This window comes from Cucumis sativus, chromosome 1, assembly GCF_000004075.3.
Source record: "Cucumis sativus cultivar 9930 chromosome 1, Cucumber_9930_V3, whole genome shotgun sequence".
In the NCBI taxonomy this organism is placed as follows: domain Eukaryota; kingdom Viridiplantae; phylum Streptophyta; class Magnoliopsida; order Cucurbitales; family Cucurbitaceae; genus Cucumis; species Cucumis sativus.
The window spans coordinates 26,534,073-26,551,742 of record NC_026655.2 but is presented as its reverse complement, the minus strand read 5'-3'; the positions used below and the strand labels follow the sequence as shown (position 1 = coordinate 26,551,742).

The 17,670-nt window shown below is 29.0% G+C and overlaps 1 protein-coding gene across 1 annotated transcript; it reads right to left on the bottom strand.

Moving 5' to 3' along the window:
- Window positions 1-4,626: 4,626 nt before the first annotated feature.
- LOC101217988 lies at window positions 4,627-8,028 on the bottom strand. The gene is made up of 7 exons (XM_004144023.3): window positions 7,636-8,028; window positions 7,009-7,095; window positions 6,655-6,915; window positions 6,406-6,570; window positions 6,225-6,278; window positions 5,984-6,130; window positions 4,627-5,358 (listed from the first exon to the last, which is right to left on the bottom strand). The coding sequence occupies exons 1-7, from the start codon at window positions 7,810-7,812 to the stop codon at window positions 4,981-4,983; spliced, it is 1,269 nt and encodes a 422-aa protein (XP_004144071.1). The 5' UTR covers window positions 7,813-8,028; the 3' UTR covers window positions 4,627-4,980.
- Window positions 8,029-17,670: the final 9,642 nt, after the last annotated feature.

Sequence of the window (17,670 nt, the reverse complement as noted above, 5' to 3'; positions counted from 1 at the left end):
AAAGGGGAAAGCTTTTTTTTCTAGAAAGAGAAAAAAAAATCATTTTTTATTTGAAAAGAAAAAAACAAAAAGACTAAAAAATAATTTAGCTAAGGAGTGGGAAGACCATGGTTGAAAATTTTTAATAAATAAATAAAAAGACTATCTCCATCTTCCATCTTGTGTGGACAACGTTTATGTAATTCACACTGATATTGGTATAGCTTCTTCTTAAAAAGTCCAAAATTTAGTCTCTTATCTCACATTTATTGTACTAAAAAAACGTTACCACGTAGTTGATTTCAAATGAAAAAAGAATGAGTTAAAGTCTTACAGTGAATAATTTTTTTAATAAGTTGTTCTTAAAAACAAAAAACAAAGTGAAGCAATTTGTTTGAATAAATGTAAGAATTATCTTTGATGGGTGTTAGAATGTGTGGAGTTATGTAGGAATGAAAAGGTCCATTTGTTTTGTTGTTTTGCCTTTGTATTTGACAAATTTGACTTTCTTTAGCAAATCTCTCTCTTTCTTTTAACTTTTTTAAAAAATGGTATGTAGATTTTGAATCCATTTGAAAATTGTATGGACAAATCAACCAAAGAGTCAATGAAGTCTTTCAATGAATAGAAGTTTTATCATTTTTTTGTAGTCATAGTCATGGGTTAGATGTTCAACCAAGGACGCATCTTTCTTCTTATTTTTTTAAGTAAACTCTAATCATCTATTTGTTTTTGTGCTCAATTTAGACTCACTTCATCACCAATAATTAATTCAATTCAATCCATTAACCCTTACATCTATCTAACATATACCATTCACAATTTGTTGGTAGAGAAATGGGCAAATAATCAATGGAACTTAGGTAGCACAAGCCTGAATCGATTAACTTTAGCAAAAATTACTCTTTAGTTCCTAAGTTTTAACGAACATGTGTGTTTCATCCCTAAGTTTGAAAAATAACTCTTTTTATTCTCCAAGTTTATATTAATATACTAATTTGGTTCTCGAGCTTTCAAGATGTAATTATAAGATCCTAAAAGTATTTTATGTTTGATCTTTTAAAAATAATTATATCATTTTTAAAATTAGAAGAAAAAAACAGCTTTATAGATATTATTTTTATAAGTTATTATTCTAATTTAGAATGTCATGTAATTATTTAAAATAAAAGTATAAAGTTATTTTATGGATCTTTTAAACATATTTTTAAAAATTATTGGGCTAAAAATATACATTTTGAAAACTCGGAGATCAAATGACTCTATTCCTATAAACATTGGGACTAAAAATGTCTATTTTTAAAACTAACCAAATGCACATATTCATCAAACTCTAAATACTAAAAAGGTCATTTTTCCTTAAGTATGATCCAGTCGATAAAGAGGTACTAGTTTCAGATCTTCTCACTCAAGTATATGCTGAACTAACCAAAGTTAAGTGTACTTAGCTTTGAGTAATTCTATGTTGGGTGACATTTCGAGAATTTTTCTATGATGCATGCGAGTGAGAATAAGGCATGCTAAAATGACTATAATAAGTTTTTAATACAAGTAAGGAATATGTTGTCAGGTCACAGGGGATGCAAGGGAATATCGGGGGTCCGAATCCTGGATCCCACTTTTGACACAGTAGATTCCCTTTTTTACATTAGTGTGAGGTAAAAGTCACGTAGAATAGAAGAAAACACAGACGGAAAATACTCTTGATGATTGAGAATAAGCTCACGACTCAATTAATCGCTCCCTCAAATAGAGATCGAAAGATAACTCAATAACCCTACCAAAGATTGATCTCTTTTTCAATAATGTATAATAGGTTTGATATATTAGAAAATAGAGTATGCCTTATTTTAAACATGTGTAGTTAAGCATACACGTTATTTTAATTTAGATTTAAAATTATTGTTTGTATAGAAAAAAATTATAAGGTTTTAAGTCTTATATGATAATAAAGAAAAGTAAAGGAATTAGCTTACCCAAAAAGTGGTTCTAAAGTGTGAGTGATTTTTGGGCCAATTGGGCCAATAAAGTTGCAAAGGAGGTGACTATCGACCCATGAATTACACAAGGCCCGTTGGCACCTAATCATCCTTCATAGCCAACACATCAAGGGTTTTTTTTATTTATTTAAATTTCGTACTTTTGAAGGGCGAATAATCAAACACGAACAATCAAAATATCAACATATATAACAACATTTAAAATAAAAATTTATAAATTTAACAAAATCTATCAATGATACATTCTTATTCTATAGTCTATTTTCAGTTATGGATCATAGCGTTGGATAAAATTTATAAATTTATCACTGATACACTTTGTTATAATTACAATTGATAGGAAAATTTATTGAAAAAAATGGGACGTTTTTTTTTTTGTCGTGTATATTTTAAAATAAAAATATAATTTAAAAGCACTAAAAGCTCTTTTTATGTGCAATAACATGCAAATCATCACTATTAAAAAATCACACAGCTATGAGTGGTGGTAAGATAAAGTTTTTGTATGATCTATTTATATACAAAAAAAAATTAAGAAAAATTATTTTAAATCACAAAATTTCTAAAAATATTTACAGATACAACAAAACATCGTAAGCTATTTGTAATAGACTGCTATATATATCTATCATAATACAGATAGACACAAATAGTAGTCTACCTTGATCTATCGTAGATAGACTGTGATATTTCGCTATATTTTGTAAATATTTTTGTTCATTTTGCTATACTTAAAAATAACTTTAGATTAACTGTATATTAAAAAACAATCCATTTGTTTTCTTAACACAATCCAGTATGGAGATCGAATTTTCACATTTATTAACTATCATTATACTAAGCTCATTTTAATCGTTAAAAACACGATTAAAAAGTTTTTTACGTGCATGTAAGAAAGATGATATTTGAATATACGTATAATGAAATACACTATAGGAATAAAAAATAAGATCTAGAGGGTTAGATTGAAATTATTATATTTGTAACACTTTTAGGACAAATCTTTGAAACTTTAATTTGGCTGACACAAATTCTAAATTCAAAATCCAATTTAGATTTGGGTTCAAAACATTATAATATCACTTTTTTTCTTTTATTTAGAAAGTTTGAAAAAAATTTCAAAATATAATAATGAGATTCTTGAAAATGCAAATAAATATTTTTAGCAAAAGTAATTCTAACTCCCAAAAAGTTTATATTTAAATAAAAATATGATATTAATTTACTTTTTGTGAACTTTCCAATGTTCCAATCGAAGAAACAAAAGGGAAAAAAAAGTTTGGTCTCTATTTATAAAAATGTTACTTCTTAAGTTATGATTTTATATTCTTCTAAGTTTCAAAAAAGTATAACCTTTTATTTTTATTTTTTGGTGTGTATTGATTTTTCATGTCTTACTATGATTTGCATCGTTTTTAAATACAGTTATTGAGTTCTTCAGCCACATTTCAAAAGCTAAAACAACTTTTCGAAAGCTATTAAAACAAAACACAAACGTTAAAAGTAGAACAGTAATGTTTTAAAACTTTTAGGGATTAAATTCAAAATGAAAACTAGTGTTGAATCGAGACAAAACAAAAATAAAAATTTTCTATGTTTTATAGATACAACGAAAACAGTGATGCAAAGAATCATAAATAAACGTAAAGCCCAAATGAGCATAACTTAGTTAGTTAGCAAAGTGTTTAACCTGTCAACCTTGAAGTTAGAGATACGATTCTCACAAAGCTTACTAATAACATCATCTCAAAGAAACTAAAATTAACTTTGATTTTAGCATAGTTCTATTATGTTTCAATCTAAATGTCGTACGTTCGAACACTCAGGTGACGTGTTGTTGAATTCGAAACAAGTTTAAGATAAAACCTTTTGTTTTCACGTGGAAGCAGAGGATAGAGGAAAAAGGTAGAAAGTGTGAGATTGTGAAGGAGAATTGAGTGGGACAAGATAAGGTTCAAAAGGGAGACAAGCAAGTATGTGGAAATGGGAAAGATATAGTACCCATTCACTATCACTAGCATGCACATCACATCCCAAATTTCCCTTACTTTACTTTACTTGGGATCTTTTTTTTTTTTTGTGATTAAAAGGCACCATAAAAAGGGTTGATCTACATCTAAACAAGGGGCCTTTTGTTATGACTTGATAAAAATGACTCGTAACATATGATTTAGGAGTATCGACAACTTGTTAATTTAGAAGAGTTCCATTGAGTGGGTAAAAAAGATAACTCACCCTTTGGTTCACCAGTTATTAAAAAGTTTATTATTTGCTATTTTCACATTGTTATTTGTGTCAATTCCCTCCCCCTACAACTATTAGCAATAAAGCTATACTAAGTTAAGTTATCTTCTATGTCATCCAAGTAGAGAATCTACTGCCTTCATTCCAAGGTATCTTCAATCTTCATACAAGAAACAAATTATGTTAATGATATATATATAATATTGATATTAATTTCTTGAAATAATATTTTACAGAAAGGATACTTTTTAGTTGTTAAGAAGGTGGTTCCACTTTTATAGAAGACAGAAGTATTTCTTAACCCTTGTTAATAAAAATCAAATAAACAATAGAGTGAAAACAAATCCCATTAATAAAAGAATCTCCTTTTCCTTTGCACCAATATTCCTCACAGTCCACAAAATAAAAATATAAAAAAGCCCATTCTTCATTAATAAAGCACCTCCAAGGGAGAGGAGTATACTGAACAAACTAATAAAATACACATTCATCATTATCAAGTCATAACAAAAGGCCCCTGTTTCTTTTCAGGCTTTTAAGAAACTTTGGCCCTTTCTTTCCCCTACACCCCACCACTTACATGGAGAGAATCTTTTTCCTCTAAAAAAAAAACAAGAAAAAAAGAAAAGAGACCCACAGAGCCAAAACTTTCCACCAGTGAGAAAATGTCACATATAGCCTCTAACTAAGCCTAAGAGAGGTAGTTTACAGTGAGGGAAGGACATGGAGGGTAGAATGGTCATTCATTTCATCTTTTTCATTGGCAATTAGCGTTTCTACCGGGGCCTCCATAGTAAAAGAAGTGGCCCCAATCCCCATTGCTACCTGTTTGAACATCATAACAATCAGGTTGTTCTGTGAATGTGCCAATGCCTTTGGGGGGTTTCAGATTGTTGGATCCATCAACAACTTGAATGTTTCTAAAATAGCTTGCTTTACCAAATCCTTCATCTGGGAAATGGCCACTCCCCATTTGAGTTGAAGTGTGTTCTCCATTTGGCTCTGAGTTCACAACTTCCCCTCCCCATTCTATCATGGAAGCACTGTCTGCTAAATATGAGAATAAGAATGAAGGCCAATATCCCATCACATAACCATTTCCAAATTGCATCCACCAATGCCCTTCTTTTGGATCCTGCATAGATCAATCACCACTTATGTAAATGTTATGCGAGAAACCAATCTAATACAAACAAAACTATTAGTTTAAAGTGGTTTTCATTTCAGATCTGCCAAGCACAGACTCGAAAAGAGCCCGAGACTTGGTTATGGTGTCTTGTCAAGAGACACGGTGGGTCAAACAAGTTTATATACACTTCAACTAATCAATATCAATAGCCATTATGTGTGTTAACCATTCTCCTAATGGTCTGGTCATTTTTCCAGCCAGCTATTTCAAATCTCCACCCCTTACGTTTATCTCTTTTGGTGGCCCCCTAAGGCCAACCTGTCATGGTTAAGGCCAAGAGATTCTAAGCAGCAGCATGATAACCACAATAATGCACTCTCGTTTCAAATCTCCCCCCACCCTCCCAACCAGTGTCTCATTTATTGCAGCAAGGTATTTATTGAAATGGCCAAAAGATTTGAAATGTCTTGAGTGATCAATTGGGATTGAGACAAACAACCATCATCTGATTCTTCCCCCACATGCCATCTTTCATTGGTACTATCATTTTCGTAAGTATTGGATTTTTCTCCTTGTTTTAGAAACACTATCATGCTATTTAAAAATAAAGCGGTCAGGTTTTGGCTTTTACCTTCCAGACAAGTATACTAATATCGTATTGTGAATTTCTGTATGCTGAGACAGGAGAGATGCTCGCTCCCATTGCAATATCGCTGTTGATTTGAATAAAGCCTGAGCATAGGAGGTTGTAACAGCCTGTAGCTTGATATGCATCACTCTGGAAAAAAAAAAAGAGACAAGTAAGCAAAAGAAACAATGACAATCCAAAAAACCCGCTGGAAAAATGTTCGAATGTGTATCGCAGGGCTCACCGTCCAGTATGTGAAGAGTCTAGTATTGTTATCGCCGTAGAGATCAGGACTAACCTGATACATGGAAGGGGAATAATGGCAAGAAATTAATAATGTTAAGAAAGAATAAGAAGTTATTGACATTTTTCTCATTTATAAGTTCAATCATTTTGAGTCAGTAACATGAAGATGATGATGATACCTGCCAACCAGCTTCAATGCTATTGAGATCTTCACCAAAAGAACCACCCAATATCCAAAGCTGTGATAAGCTAAACTCATTAGGCTGCTGTATACTGGGCTCCCACACATTCATAGTTGCTTTAGCTCCATAATACTTATCTCCTTCCACATAAGCTATCGCATGCTAGACAAGCCCAAAAAGAACAAAATCAGAGCTGAAAAAAAGAACATTAAAGAGATAAAGTAAAAGGAGAAATACGATGATTACCTGATGACCACTTTGGTTTATGAGATCAGGCTCTGCAGACCTTGGGGGTATTGGAGTTGATCTGTGCTTCTTCCTTCCGTATCTTTTGACTGAACTTGCTCTCAAAACATCCTCATGTTTTGTTCTTCTAATGGGGATAGTTCCTTCGGGACATTTTCCATTAACATGCCACAGTTGGTTTATTGGTTTTGGTTTTTCACTGGCTTTCTCAGCTACTTTGTTCTCATCAAATAACCCTTCTGGATGAAAACTTGGCCTCATCTGAAAAACCAAAAAGAACCGTGGACAAACTTTTGTGAGTTAAGACTTTGAGGAGAAAATGAAAGAAAATTATCAGCTCAAACTAGAACAAACCTGGATTTTATGGTCTTTGAGGAAAGGATGGTCAAATGCAGGTTGGTGAGACATGTGAACACAGTCAATTAGGTCCCCATCTGGACTCTGGTTGAACCATTAGAACAAACATGAGAACAATATCAAAGAGCTTTCTCAACATAAAAACCCATAAAACCCTCTTTGTTCTAAATTGTAAAAGGTTATAAACTTCATCTTCAGCCAAGTTTTCGGTGAAGTTTAACAAAGAGAGACAACAATATATGGTGTTTGGCTCCTGAGAAAGTTAAGATATAGAGATTTCAAGAGAAAATGTGAAGGAGACAACTAAGGAAACAAAGCATTTTCCCACATTTTCTCAGGAACCAAACTGAGTGACACTAGAAGAAAACCCCCATTTGGGTAGAATGTATCCGTTCTTGTTTGGTTCCAGAGAAAATGAAGGAAGCCAAACATTTTCCCAGGAAGAAAATCCCATTCGAGCAAAAATGGGAAGGAAGTTATACACATCCATCCTTGCTTGGTCCCTGAGAAAATGAAGAAAAACACCCATTTCCCCACATTTCCCCACATTTTCCCCCACTTTCCCAGAAACCAAACAGAGGAAGAACCACCAGAATCAAAGCCCCATTTGAATAGAAAACAAACCTCAATGGTTTTAACAGCAGGTTTGTTCAAACGCCTGAGGTGTTTTTGCACCTCGAGCTTCTGGCGAGAACCTGATTCCAACCTCGTCCCACAGCACAAAGAAACCATCCCCAAAACAGAAAAAACGACGACAAGAGCTTCCACGGTCCTGCATCTGCTAAATCGAGCAGAACCCATGTCCAAAAACACTCTCAAAATCAAAGATCCACAGCAATTTCCTCCACTACACCCCAAATGAAGAAAACCCCAAAAACAGAAGAAGAAGAAGCTCAGCTGAAGAACTAACAATGGCGGATGGCCACTACCACCAAAAACCCACTTCACAGAGAGCCTCTCTCTCTCTCTCTCTCTCAAAAACCCACACGCGCACTTCTCTAAAAAGCATTCAATCTCTCTCTCTCTCCCCCTCAAGAAAACTGCCCCACTTTCTTGTCATTTTCCCTCCGATTCGGATTTTTGCTGTACAATTACAAATCATGTTTTCTTTTTCATGTGTTCATTTCTTTTTTAAAAAAATTTGTAATGGGAAACGGATGGTTACGAGGACCAATGGGTTTGCTTTTGCATGGTCAAATTTCCATAGGAGATGAAAGATTTTTGGATATTTACTTACATTACATAATCTAAAGATGACAACTTTTTTGCTAATGGGACCTTTCTTTTCTCTGTCACCCATTAAATTTTAGACTTTTCCTTCCACTTTTACATTATTTAATCCATCAAAGGAAAAGGGAAATAGAATAAAATACTATAAATTAAACTCTCATTATTGTTCTTTCCTCACTCTATTTTACTTATTATTTCAAAAAATAAACCAAAAAAGAAGTTTTAATATTTTTCAATATTTATTTTAAGAAGTTTTGTCATCAATTTTAGTTTATACATTTTTAAATGTATATTTTTAGTTTCTTTATTTCTAACAAATTTCTATTTTATTCTCTCCAATAAATTGTATAAAATTTATATAATTTTAATATGTAATTATGTTTTCAAATTTTGTAACAAAAGTGCTAATACCTTATAAAAAAAAATTACTAGTAAATTGATATAATGACTAAGATTGAACACATGCATTTCAAACCATTAAAAAGAAGTTTGGGTTCTATGTCTTTTTTTTAATACAATAACAAAAACGAAACAATATCACCACCTCACAACTTTAGACCTTAAGATAAATTTCCCGGTATCATAATAATCAGGAGATATCAACCAATCAGGAAAATTTGAAGTCAAGAAAAAAAAAAAAAGCAATTCAAGATCCTCGAGAGCACTATTCCAATTTGGCGGGTAAAACAAACAGAAACATTAATAAAAACCAACATTAGAAATTATGATCTCAATCTTTTCATAAGCAAATTAAACATCTCACGAGTAAGGATGGAGGAAACGGTTAAGCATGTTAATCAAAGCTGACAATAAAACAAGATAGTACAATCACTGATTCCTTTTTAGCGAGTAAGACGTTTGGATTTCTATGTCTTAATCATTTTGGTTGGAGTAAATCGTGTCGGTTGTTCTCTTTATGAGTTTTTAATAGATATATTTTCTTTAAATTAGGTATGATATAGACCAATTTCTTGTTTTTTATTTTATAGTTTGGATTGTTAATGATAATGACATATTTTGTCAAACTCAAAATTAGAAACCTCTTAGACAACAACAACTAAATATATATAGCTTTTTTTTTTACCAAGTCTATTACATAAACACTTCACGAGATTTAAGTATACACTCAATTGTGCGTATAATGTGAACGGTTTATTTATTTAGATCCAATGCGCAAAGATTTCATATGAATAAGAGAGATTATTCTGATACAAAAGTATGATTAAGAAAATACTTAAAACAATTGAAAGTCATTACATGTACTAACAAGACAAACATCGATCATCCTCTTTAGTGGTTTGCTCATAAGAACTTCATAGTTAAGCGTGCTTAGTTTTGAAAAATTATATTTAATTACATCTTGAGAATTTTCTTAAATAACAGGTGAGTGGAGATAAAACATGACGAAATGACCTTATTAATTTGTGAGGATGACTTTTTACTATTAAAATCATTCAGTGAACATAGATGGTGTTGTTGATTGCACGAGAAACTTCCACTCAAGCATGCTATATTAATCCATGTCTTCTTTCTAAATATTAACAAATAGAAAGAGACTAACATGAAAGCAAAATTTAAATTTTAAAAAATAAAAACAAAATAAGATTCGAATTCTCTATCAACCACACTCTAAATATTGACTTAATCTTCAAAACTTTATTATACTTTAAGATATTATTTATTTAGATTACATGACAGTTCAATAAATATACATATAGCTCGTAATTTAAACTACCCTTGCTGATAATAACCTACATTATAAACATGACTTAACATATGTAAGTCATTATTTAGTTTTAAAAAGACGTCACTTTTATTTTTTAACACAATATATTTATATAAAGTAGATCATTGATATTAAACTTTCTCTAAACAACCCAAAAAATAAAAAACTAATACAAAAGCACAATCAATAAGATACATAGTATAATCAAATTATATTCACATATATATATATTTGTGTGTGTGGGTATAGGGCTATATAACCTTCTACAATACACATATACCTATACCCATTCATTATGGCCATCACTATTGTAAAGGGAAAAAGAGAAGAAAACTCCACATTCATCCCACCACTAAAAAAGAAAAGTAAAAAGAGACCCATAATTATTTGATATCTTAGTGCACATTTTTTCATATTGGAATTCATCATTCACCTTCTGATTTTCCCACAAGTCCTCCAATCTCAATGAATCAATAAAGTATGCCCTAATTCAGTCAGCATTAATTAATCACATCACACACTTCTATATAAACAAATATGTCCAAAACTTCATTCATTTTCATCACCAAATCATATCAACAATCAACCCATTTCATTCCCACCTTAAAAAAAAATACAAATATATAATAAACAATAATAACAATATTTTCATCTATATGTAATTAAATTCAATATAACCTACTATACTGTATAGTGTAAAAAATATTAAAATATTTTAAAAAAAACACTCTTTTTTATGTAAACATTTAAATGGTTGAATAGTTGTTAACAATAAATTAGTTTTAACGACTACTGTGAATTTGTTCGTGAAACTTAGTTTGGTGGATGAAATATCGGTTATCACTGTAAGAGTACTCCTAAAAATGCTTTTCTTTTTATTTTAATTTAAAATGTATGAGAAAAATAATATGACAATATTTGTTGTCATCTATTTATAATGTTTTTATGTATAAAAAATTGAATTCAAAGTGAAGAGATTACTTTTTTTTGTTTCTTTGATAGAAAGGCCAAGAAATTGGAATAAATTCACATTATGTTTATTCAATTTAATAATTAATGTAAAATGACACATGGGAACATTGAGATCAAAAGAATAGTTCACGTGATCTATTTTTATTTTCACTTCCAAAAACAACAAAAAAATATATATAATATATACAAATACTTAAATTCGTAAAATTTAGAACCATTCAAATATTAAAGTTAAGATATCATCGCCATCTCTTAATGGTTGAATGTTTGTTCAACTTTTAGTCTTGGTTTTTTACTAAAATAATAAATTCAAACAATAAACACAAAAGAAAGCGAGACTAAAACAAATATAGAGTCTAAATAAAGTAAGAAAATAAAATTGGACTTCTGGACCTTGCATTCGATTAGTGATCTTGACATATTGAAGATCAAGATGGAGGAAGCCTTCCTGGACATTGGAATTGCGTAGAGTCTTCGACCCATTATTTTCCTTCTCTCGACCTTTCCTCAATTCCAGTAACCCCGCACATAGTTCAATTATAAGTTACATAAATAAAACACATCACTATAGCTTCATATACAGTAAGGTTATACAACGTCGTTTCACTTTATAAATTAACATTCGTTCATGACAAACAACACACTAATATGTAACGTCAAATACCTGAATAAGGTCAAATATACGTTTTTCCAGTCATGCATCCTTCCAATAAACCTCTCTCATAATTAATTTTTGTAAAAAAAACAATTATTATTGTATAAAAACCACCCATTTCAAAACCTACAGTAAAAGTCATTTTATCATTAATTTATTTAGTAAAAAAATCCATTTAAGTTGTTTTAATTTTATAATATTTTGGTTATAAATATATATATATATTAGAATGTATTTTAGTTATATTTTAATTTATTTTGTTATTTTTAAAATTTTCTATATATATATAATAATTATTTAAGGGGTTTAGAGGATTAGAATAGTAATATTAGGGGGGAAACACGTCAGGGGAAGAATAATTAGAATATTCCAACAACGCATTTCCAATAAATAAATAAAATTATCCCCAACGGTAACGGACAAAGGAAGCATGGTAATTAACAGTGGGGGTAATTACGTAATTTCAAAAATAGGGGACGAAATTTCCCATTTCCCAAAGAAATAATAATAATAAAGTAAGTAAGTCATCGATCAACGAGAAGCAGGTAGCCGTTGCAATTCCAATCACCCCCCCTCCCTTTTTTCGTACCTCACCCGCAGGTCACGCTTAGTGCGTCACACCCACACCCAACTTAAACACACTCTCATTTTTTCAAAATATTCAACCATTTTAATCTATTTTTTTTTCTTTATTTTTTATCGATTTAAATCCACAATTATTGTTTAAATTATTTGAAAACATAAAAGTGCTAACTTTGTTTTCGTATTTCATATCCGAGAGGTTTATCAATTTTAGTTGAGTCTCTAAAAGTAATTCGTCAGAAGAATATAGCTCAATTTACATGTGTTATGTGTATGAGACGGGAAGGATGATAAAAGAAACAAAACAATAAATAACTGAATATGTATCATATTCATTTGTTTTTAGAATAAAATTGTTATATGTTATTTTATTTAAATTTTTTATCAATATTTATCATTGATAGAACTTGATAAACATTAATATGTTTATTATTGTCTAGTAGTATTTAACATTAATAAAATTTAAAACCGCATTATATATTTTTAAATATTGACCCATTTTGTTGTATTTGAAAAATGACCCCTTCAAAAAATTCACATAAATCTACGAATTTCGTGTCTAATTATAAGTTTGTAAAATTTATATCTATTAAGTTGTTAACTAATTCATCGAATGTACATACATTAGGTTAGCCAATCTATGCACAACTGTATAATTCTTTAAAAATGTATATATCTACTATGAAGCGATACATGAACATACCTACCATCCTAACTTCATTTTCCAACTTTCGAGTTACATAAACACAACTTGCACGTTGTACTTCAATTGAAGTATCTAATACTTTTATTTGTTATTGTTTTTATCTTATATATATATAATTACAAAATTCATTATTGAAAAAAAAAATCAGCATAACCTACTTGTTTTTAAAATGTCAACAAAGTGGAGAACACTTTAATCATAATCCCAAAATTCCAATTAAAGCATCCTTTGTTGAAATCATACCCAAATAATCACATAAAAATCAAATAATGTAATCACTTAAAAGACATAATGAATATAGCTTAATTATATATATATATAAAAGGAATCTTATAAAGATATATAAATTAAGCTTTATGAATAATTATTATCAATCACTTTCTCCTAAGTTATATTTACGCCTTCATAAAGTGCTTTTCAATTTAACTAAAAAGAATAACTTTTTTAATTATCCTTTTAATTTTACCCATGACTTTTGTCTAATTCAATCCTTGTTTGTTTTTCTCCACTTTTTCCCTTTAATCTTCCTCTCTCTTTCTTTAATCATCTTTTTTAACTTTAATCAACTCTTTATAAAACCTTTTCATTAAGGCATATTTAACAAATACCTTTTTCGAGTAGTGACACAAAAGAATAGGATGCATGGAATTCGTTAAATGTCATATAACGATATGATCGGATGTTGGTTTAAACTTTTAACTAACGATTAGATTACCGTGTATGTTCATAAGCTTAACGCTTTTATAATAGTATGATTAAAGTAATTTTAGAGCGTTGTTTTTATTAAATTATAATATAGAGATGAGTTTCTTACTTGAACGACTTTTCATGCATGCATTTTGATACTTAGTTTGTGTTGAACATATTTTAGGTAGATTCGTGTATCAACTTAATTAGAGACGAGTATATATACAACTTTATTAGAAGTGTACTTCTGGTTTGATCAAACTTTATGTTATTGATTGTGAAGATTTCTTAAATTGTATTTTGAGAAAAAAATATAATAATTTGGTTTTCATTCGAAGTTAAAGTTCGATTAAATTTAAACTTTAAATTTCTTCGTCACACTAAACAATTAAGACACTATACAAAAGTCATAGTTTTGTTTATGATCACCTACGTTTTCTAACCTAATACGTGACTTTAATTTTTTCTTTAAAAAAAAACTATAAGATCCAAAGTTTCTCTATATCTATTGATAAAAAAATATATAAAACTTTTAACACGTGTTATTTGTTTATTTGGATATTTCGAACAACTTAGGAAAGTAAATATTAAAAACTCTAATATTTGTATATATTTAATTAACTAGTTGAGTTACGCTCAAACTATCACATACCAAAAGTATTCAAGATTCGATTTGACTTAAAATATATATCAAACACGATCAAACCAAACCATAAATCGTTAGTTCGATTTGATCATTATGTATATTATAACATAAGCTCTCAACTTGGTTTCTGATTATATATTCCAAAACTCTCGAACAAGTTCAAAGTTGTAAAAAACAAACTTCTTATACTTTTAAATCGAAAAAAAAAATCTCAATTCGATGCGATTTAATTTTCTCATTTGATTCGTATAGAAACAAAAATTGTATAATGTCATAACAATATCTCCCTTTTCTTTACCTTTCTTCTTCTTCTTTTATTGACACATACTTTTCTTCTTATTATCTTCTTTAAGAAAAGTCCTAATTTCAAAAGAAGTTGTTTAATAAATTGTGTTTATTCCATTAATTTTCCTTTAATGAGTTGACTAACTTTATTTAGTTATTTATTTTAGCTTTAATCTAACTTTAACCACTCTTCCTTTATCCACATCTACTCTATTACCATGGTAGAAGAACAATTAAGATTAGGATCAAATCATATAGTATAGCATTAACTTTTATGATATATATGGTTTATTGATATCATGATAATGGTTGTGATGTAAGCATGAAAAAGTTGAGGGTGAAGCTATAATAATTATGCCATATTTTTCAAATGAAATAAATATTCATCAACCTTTTTACTAACTTTAGTAACTAAATTAAATGACTAATGGTAAAATCTCTTCATTCTTTTTCCAACTTTCCACACTTTACATTCAACTTTTCTTTCCTTTTTACCTAATTACAAAAAAAAAAAAGATATTTCCTTTTTCTTTTTTCTTTTGAAATATACTTCCAACGTTTTTTAATATGAAAGAAATATACATAAATTCAGTTCATAACAACAAAATTCGTTTGATTCTAATTTTTGTTGGCTAATTAAAAAAAAAACATTAAATTCGATTAAAAATTCGACGTATATATTAAAAGTGTCAATATTTCTCACTTTATACAATAGTTAAATGCTCACAATTTCTATTCTTACGAAAAATGTAAACATTAAAAAAAAGTACACAAATTTATATAGTTTACTAATAATGTGTTAATTACGTTCACTAAATAAATGAAAAATACGTTTATTATAAAAATTATTTTGAATATAAAATAGAAACACTTGTGAAATTATGGAGTTTATATAACACTATCTGAATTTAAAATGTAAAAAATACTCAAACATGAGAAATAACTTTAATTTAAGAAAAAAATTAAATTTAACATTCTAAATATTTTATATAAAATATAATTATTGAAACCTACTATTCACAAAATTTTAGAGTATATATGTCAAACAGACTATACTATACCTACATTGACTTGATAAAATTGACTCATTCAAATCTTCATATATACTTGAAATAAAATATTTGAATTCTTACTAAAAAAAGAAAAGAAAAAAAAAACCTAAAAAACAAAAATTTGGAAACTAAAAATAACTTAAAAACTTTACTATTTGCAACTTAATTTTTTAAAACTAGAAGGTCAAATGATCATTAAATATATATGTGACCTTTCATTATTTCAAATTTTAGCCATTTTAAAGACTAAAGTCTTAATTGATTAAATAGTATAATAAATTAAAAAACTTTAAAAAATATTAGATAGTAAAAGAAAGAAAGAAAAGAAAAATAAAAAAGCAACTTTAAAAAAATTGTCCTTTGTTTTTGGATTTTGGTAAAAAATTCAATATATAAATTATGGTAAGAAGAAATAGATTTAATTTTTAAAAACAAAAACAAAAATAGGGCTTAAGCAAGTTATTTTTAAAAAATTATATATTTAACTTGACCTTTCAAAAACGAAATGATTTGATCTATTTAAAAATATTATAATTATTCAAATGACTCGAGAATCTGCACAATTTAAACTATTAAGTTCAAAATTGAAGCTGGAATAGACAATTTTTTTCCTTTCGAATTAAGTTGAATTTTATCCTCTTTTTTGTCTGTATTAGGTCAACGTAACTCTTGACCCGACTTAAATTTGATGTGTATGTATTGTAATATAAGTTAAGGTTTTTACTTTTCACGTCTCTCTCGACTCTCATTTGTATTTGATACTTTCTCTTTGTCTAAAAAAATATGACAATCCAATTTGATCTATAACCCAACATTTTAAAAGATTGGATTGAGTTGAATACCACGTTCGACTTTTAATGCATCGATACAACAATCAATTTGTTCGACACTCGATTTGGAGGATAGGTATTAGGAGAGCAGTAGGAGAGGAGGGAAATGGTGATGGTGAATGAGAAGGTAGGAGAACCGTACACGTGTAGGGTGAAAAGAGAGAGAGAGAGAGAGAGAGAGAGGGGGAGAGTACACCCGTGAGGGCATGAAAAGAAGATCACGTAGCACGAGGACACACACAATAACAAATAATGCTTCCGACTCAATTCTCCATTCAATAGAATCCAATGCAAAGTATTTGCTTGACCAACCCACCACTTTTGCTCATTTTCTTCATTATCACATCTCTCAATCATTCAAATATCATAATTACCATCAACTTCATACATCTCTAATTTTTATTACCTTTCCATCCAATACATACATGTGCTTAAATTACCTCACAACTCTAAGGGTTCAATTTTTAAGGAGAATCCAATTTCTTTGGTAATTGTAAATTTTAAAGGCTTAAATGTAACTTTTTTTTTTTTTTAACGAATGAGTGGATGTACAATATTTTTTTTAACGAATATTTCTAGATATGACTGTTTAAATAAAAGCTGTCACTTAGTAAATTTATATATAATAATAATATTTAGTAGATCTCGTGAATTAATTAAAATAGTAAATAGTGTAATAATATGTTTAAAATACGTGTAGAATATAATGAGTATAAATCATGATGATAGTAAAAAGAAATTCCATCGTAGAGCTTAAAACTCATTTTGGGGTTAAAAACTTCTTTGTATGCTCCAAAAAATTTTTAATTAGTTCATGCAGTTAGTTTGAAATAGATTTTAAAAATTAATATATTTTCTACAAATAGAAAAATTATCAAAAACAAAATATTTACGCTTCATAGAAAAAATTTAAGTGTAATAGATTATAGAGTTTAAATAGTATGTCACTTTTTTCTATTTTTGAAAAAATCTCTTATAAATATACTATAAATTAAATTTTTGTAAGGAAGTGATATTTTCTTTCACAACAAACGGCTTTTAAAAAGTTAAAAACTTGGATGTGTCTTAAAAAGTAATTTTATATTGATTAGAGTACTGTCAAATACATAAAACGTTAAGACTATTTTTCAATCATCTTTTAGTATTCTCACGATCAATACATACATATTTATGGATAGGTCAATATTGGATTTAGGGTTTTTTTTTCTTCTCTTTTGATCTCGCTGTAAATATTTTCGTCAGTTTTACTCATCTTTCCTATTGATTCTAAAACATTGGTAAAACCGAC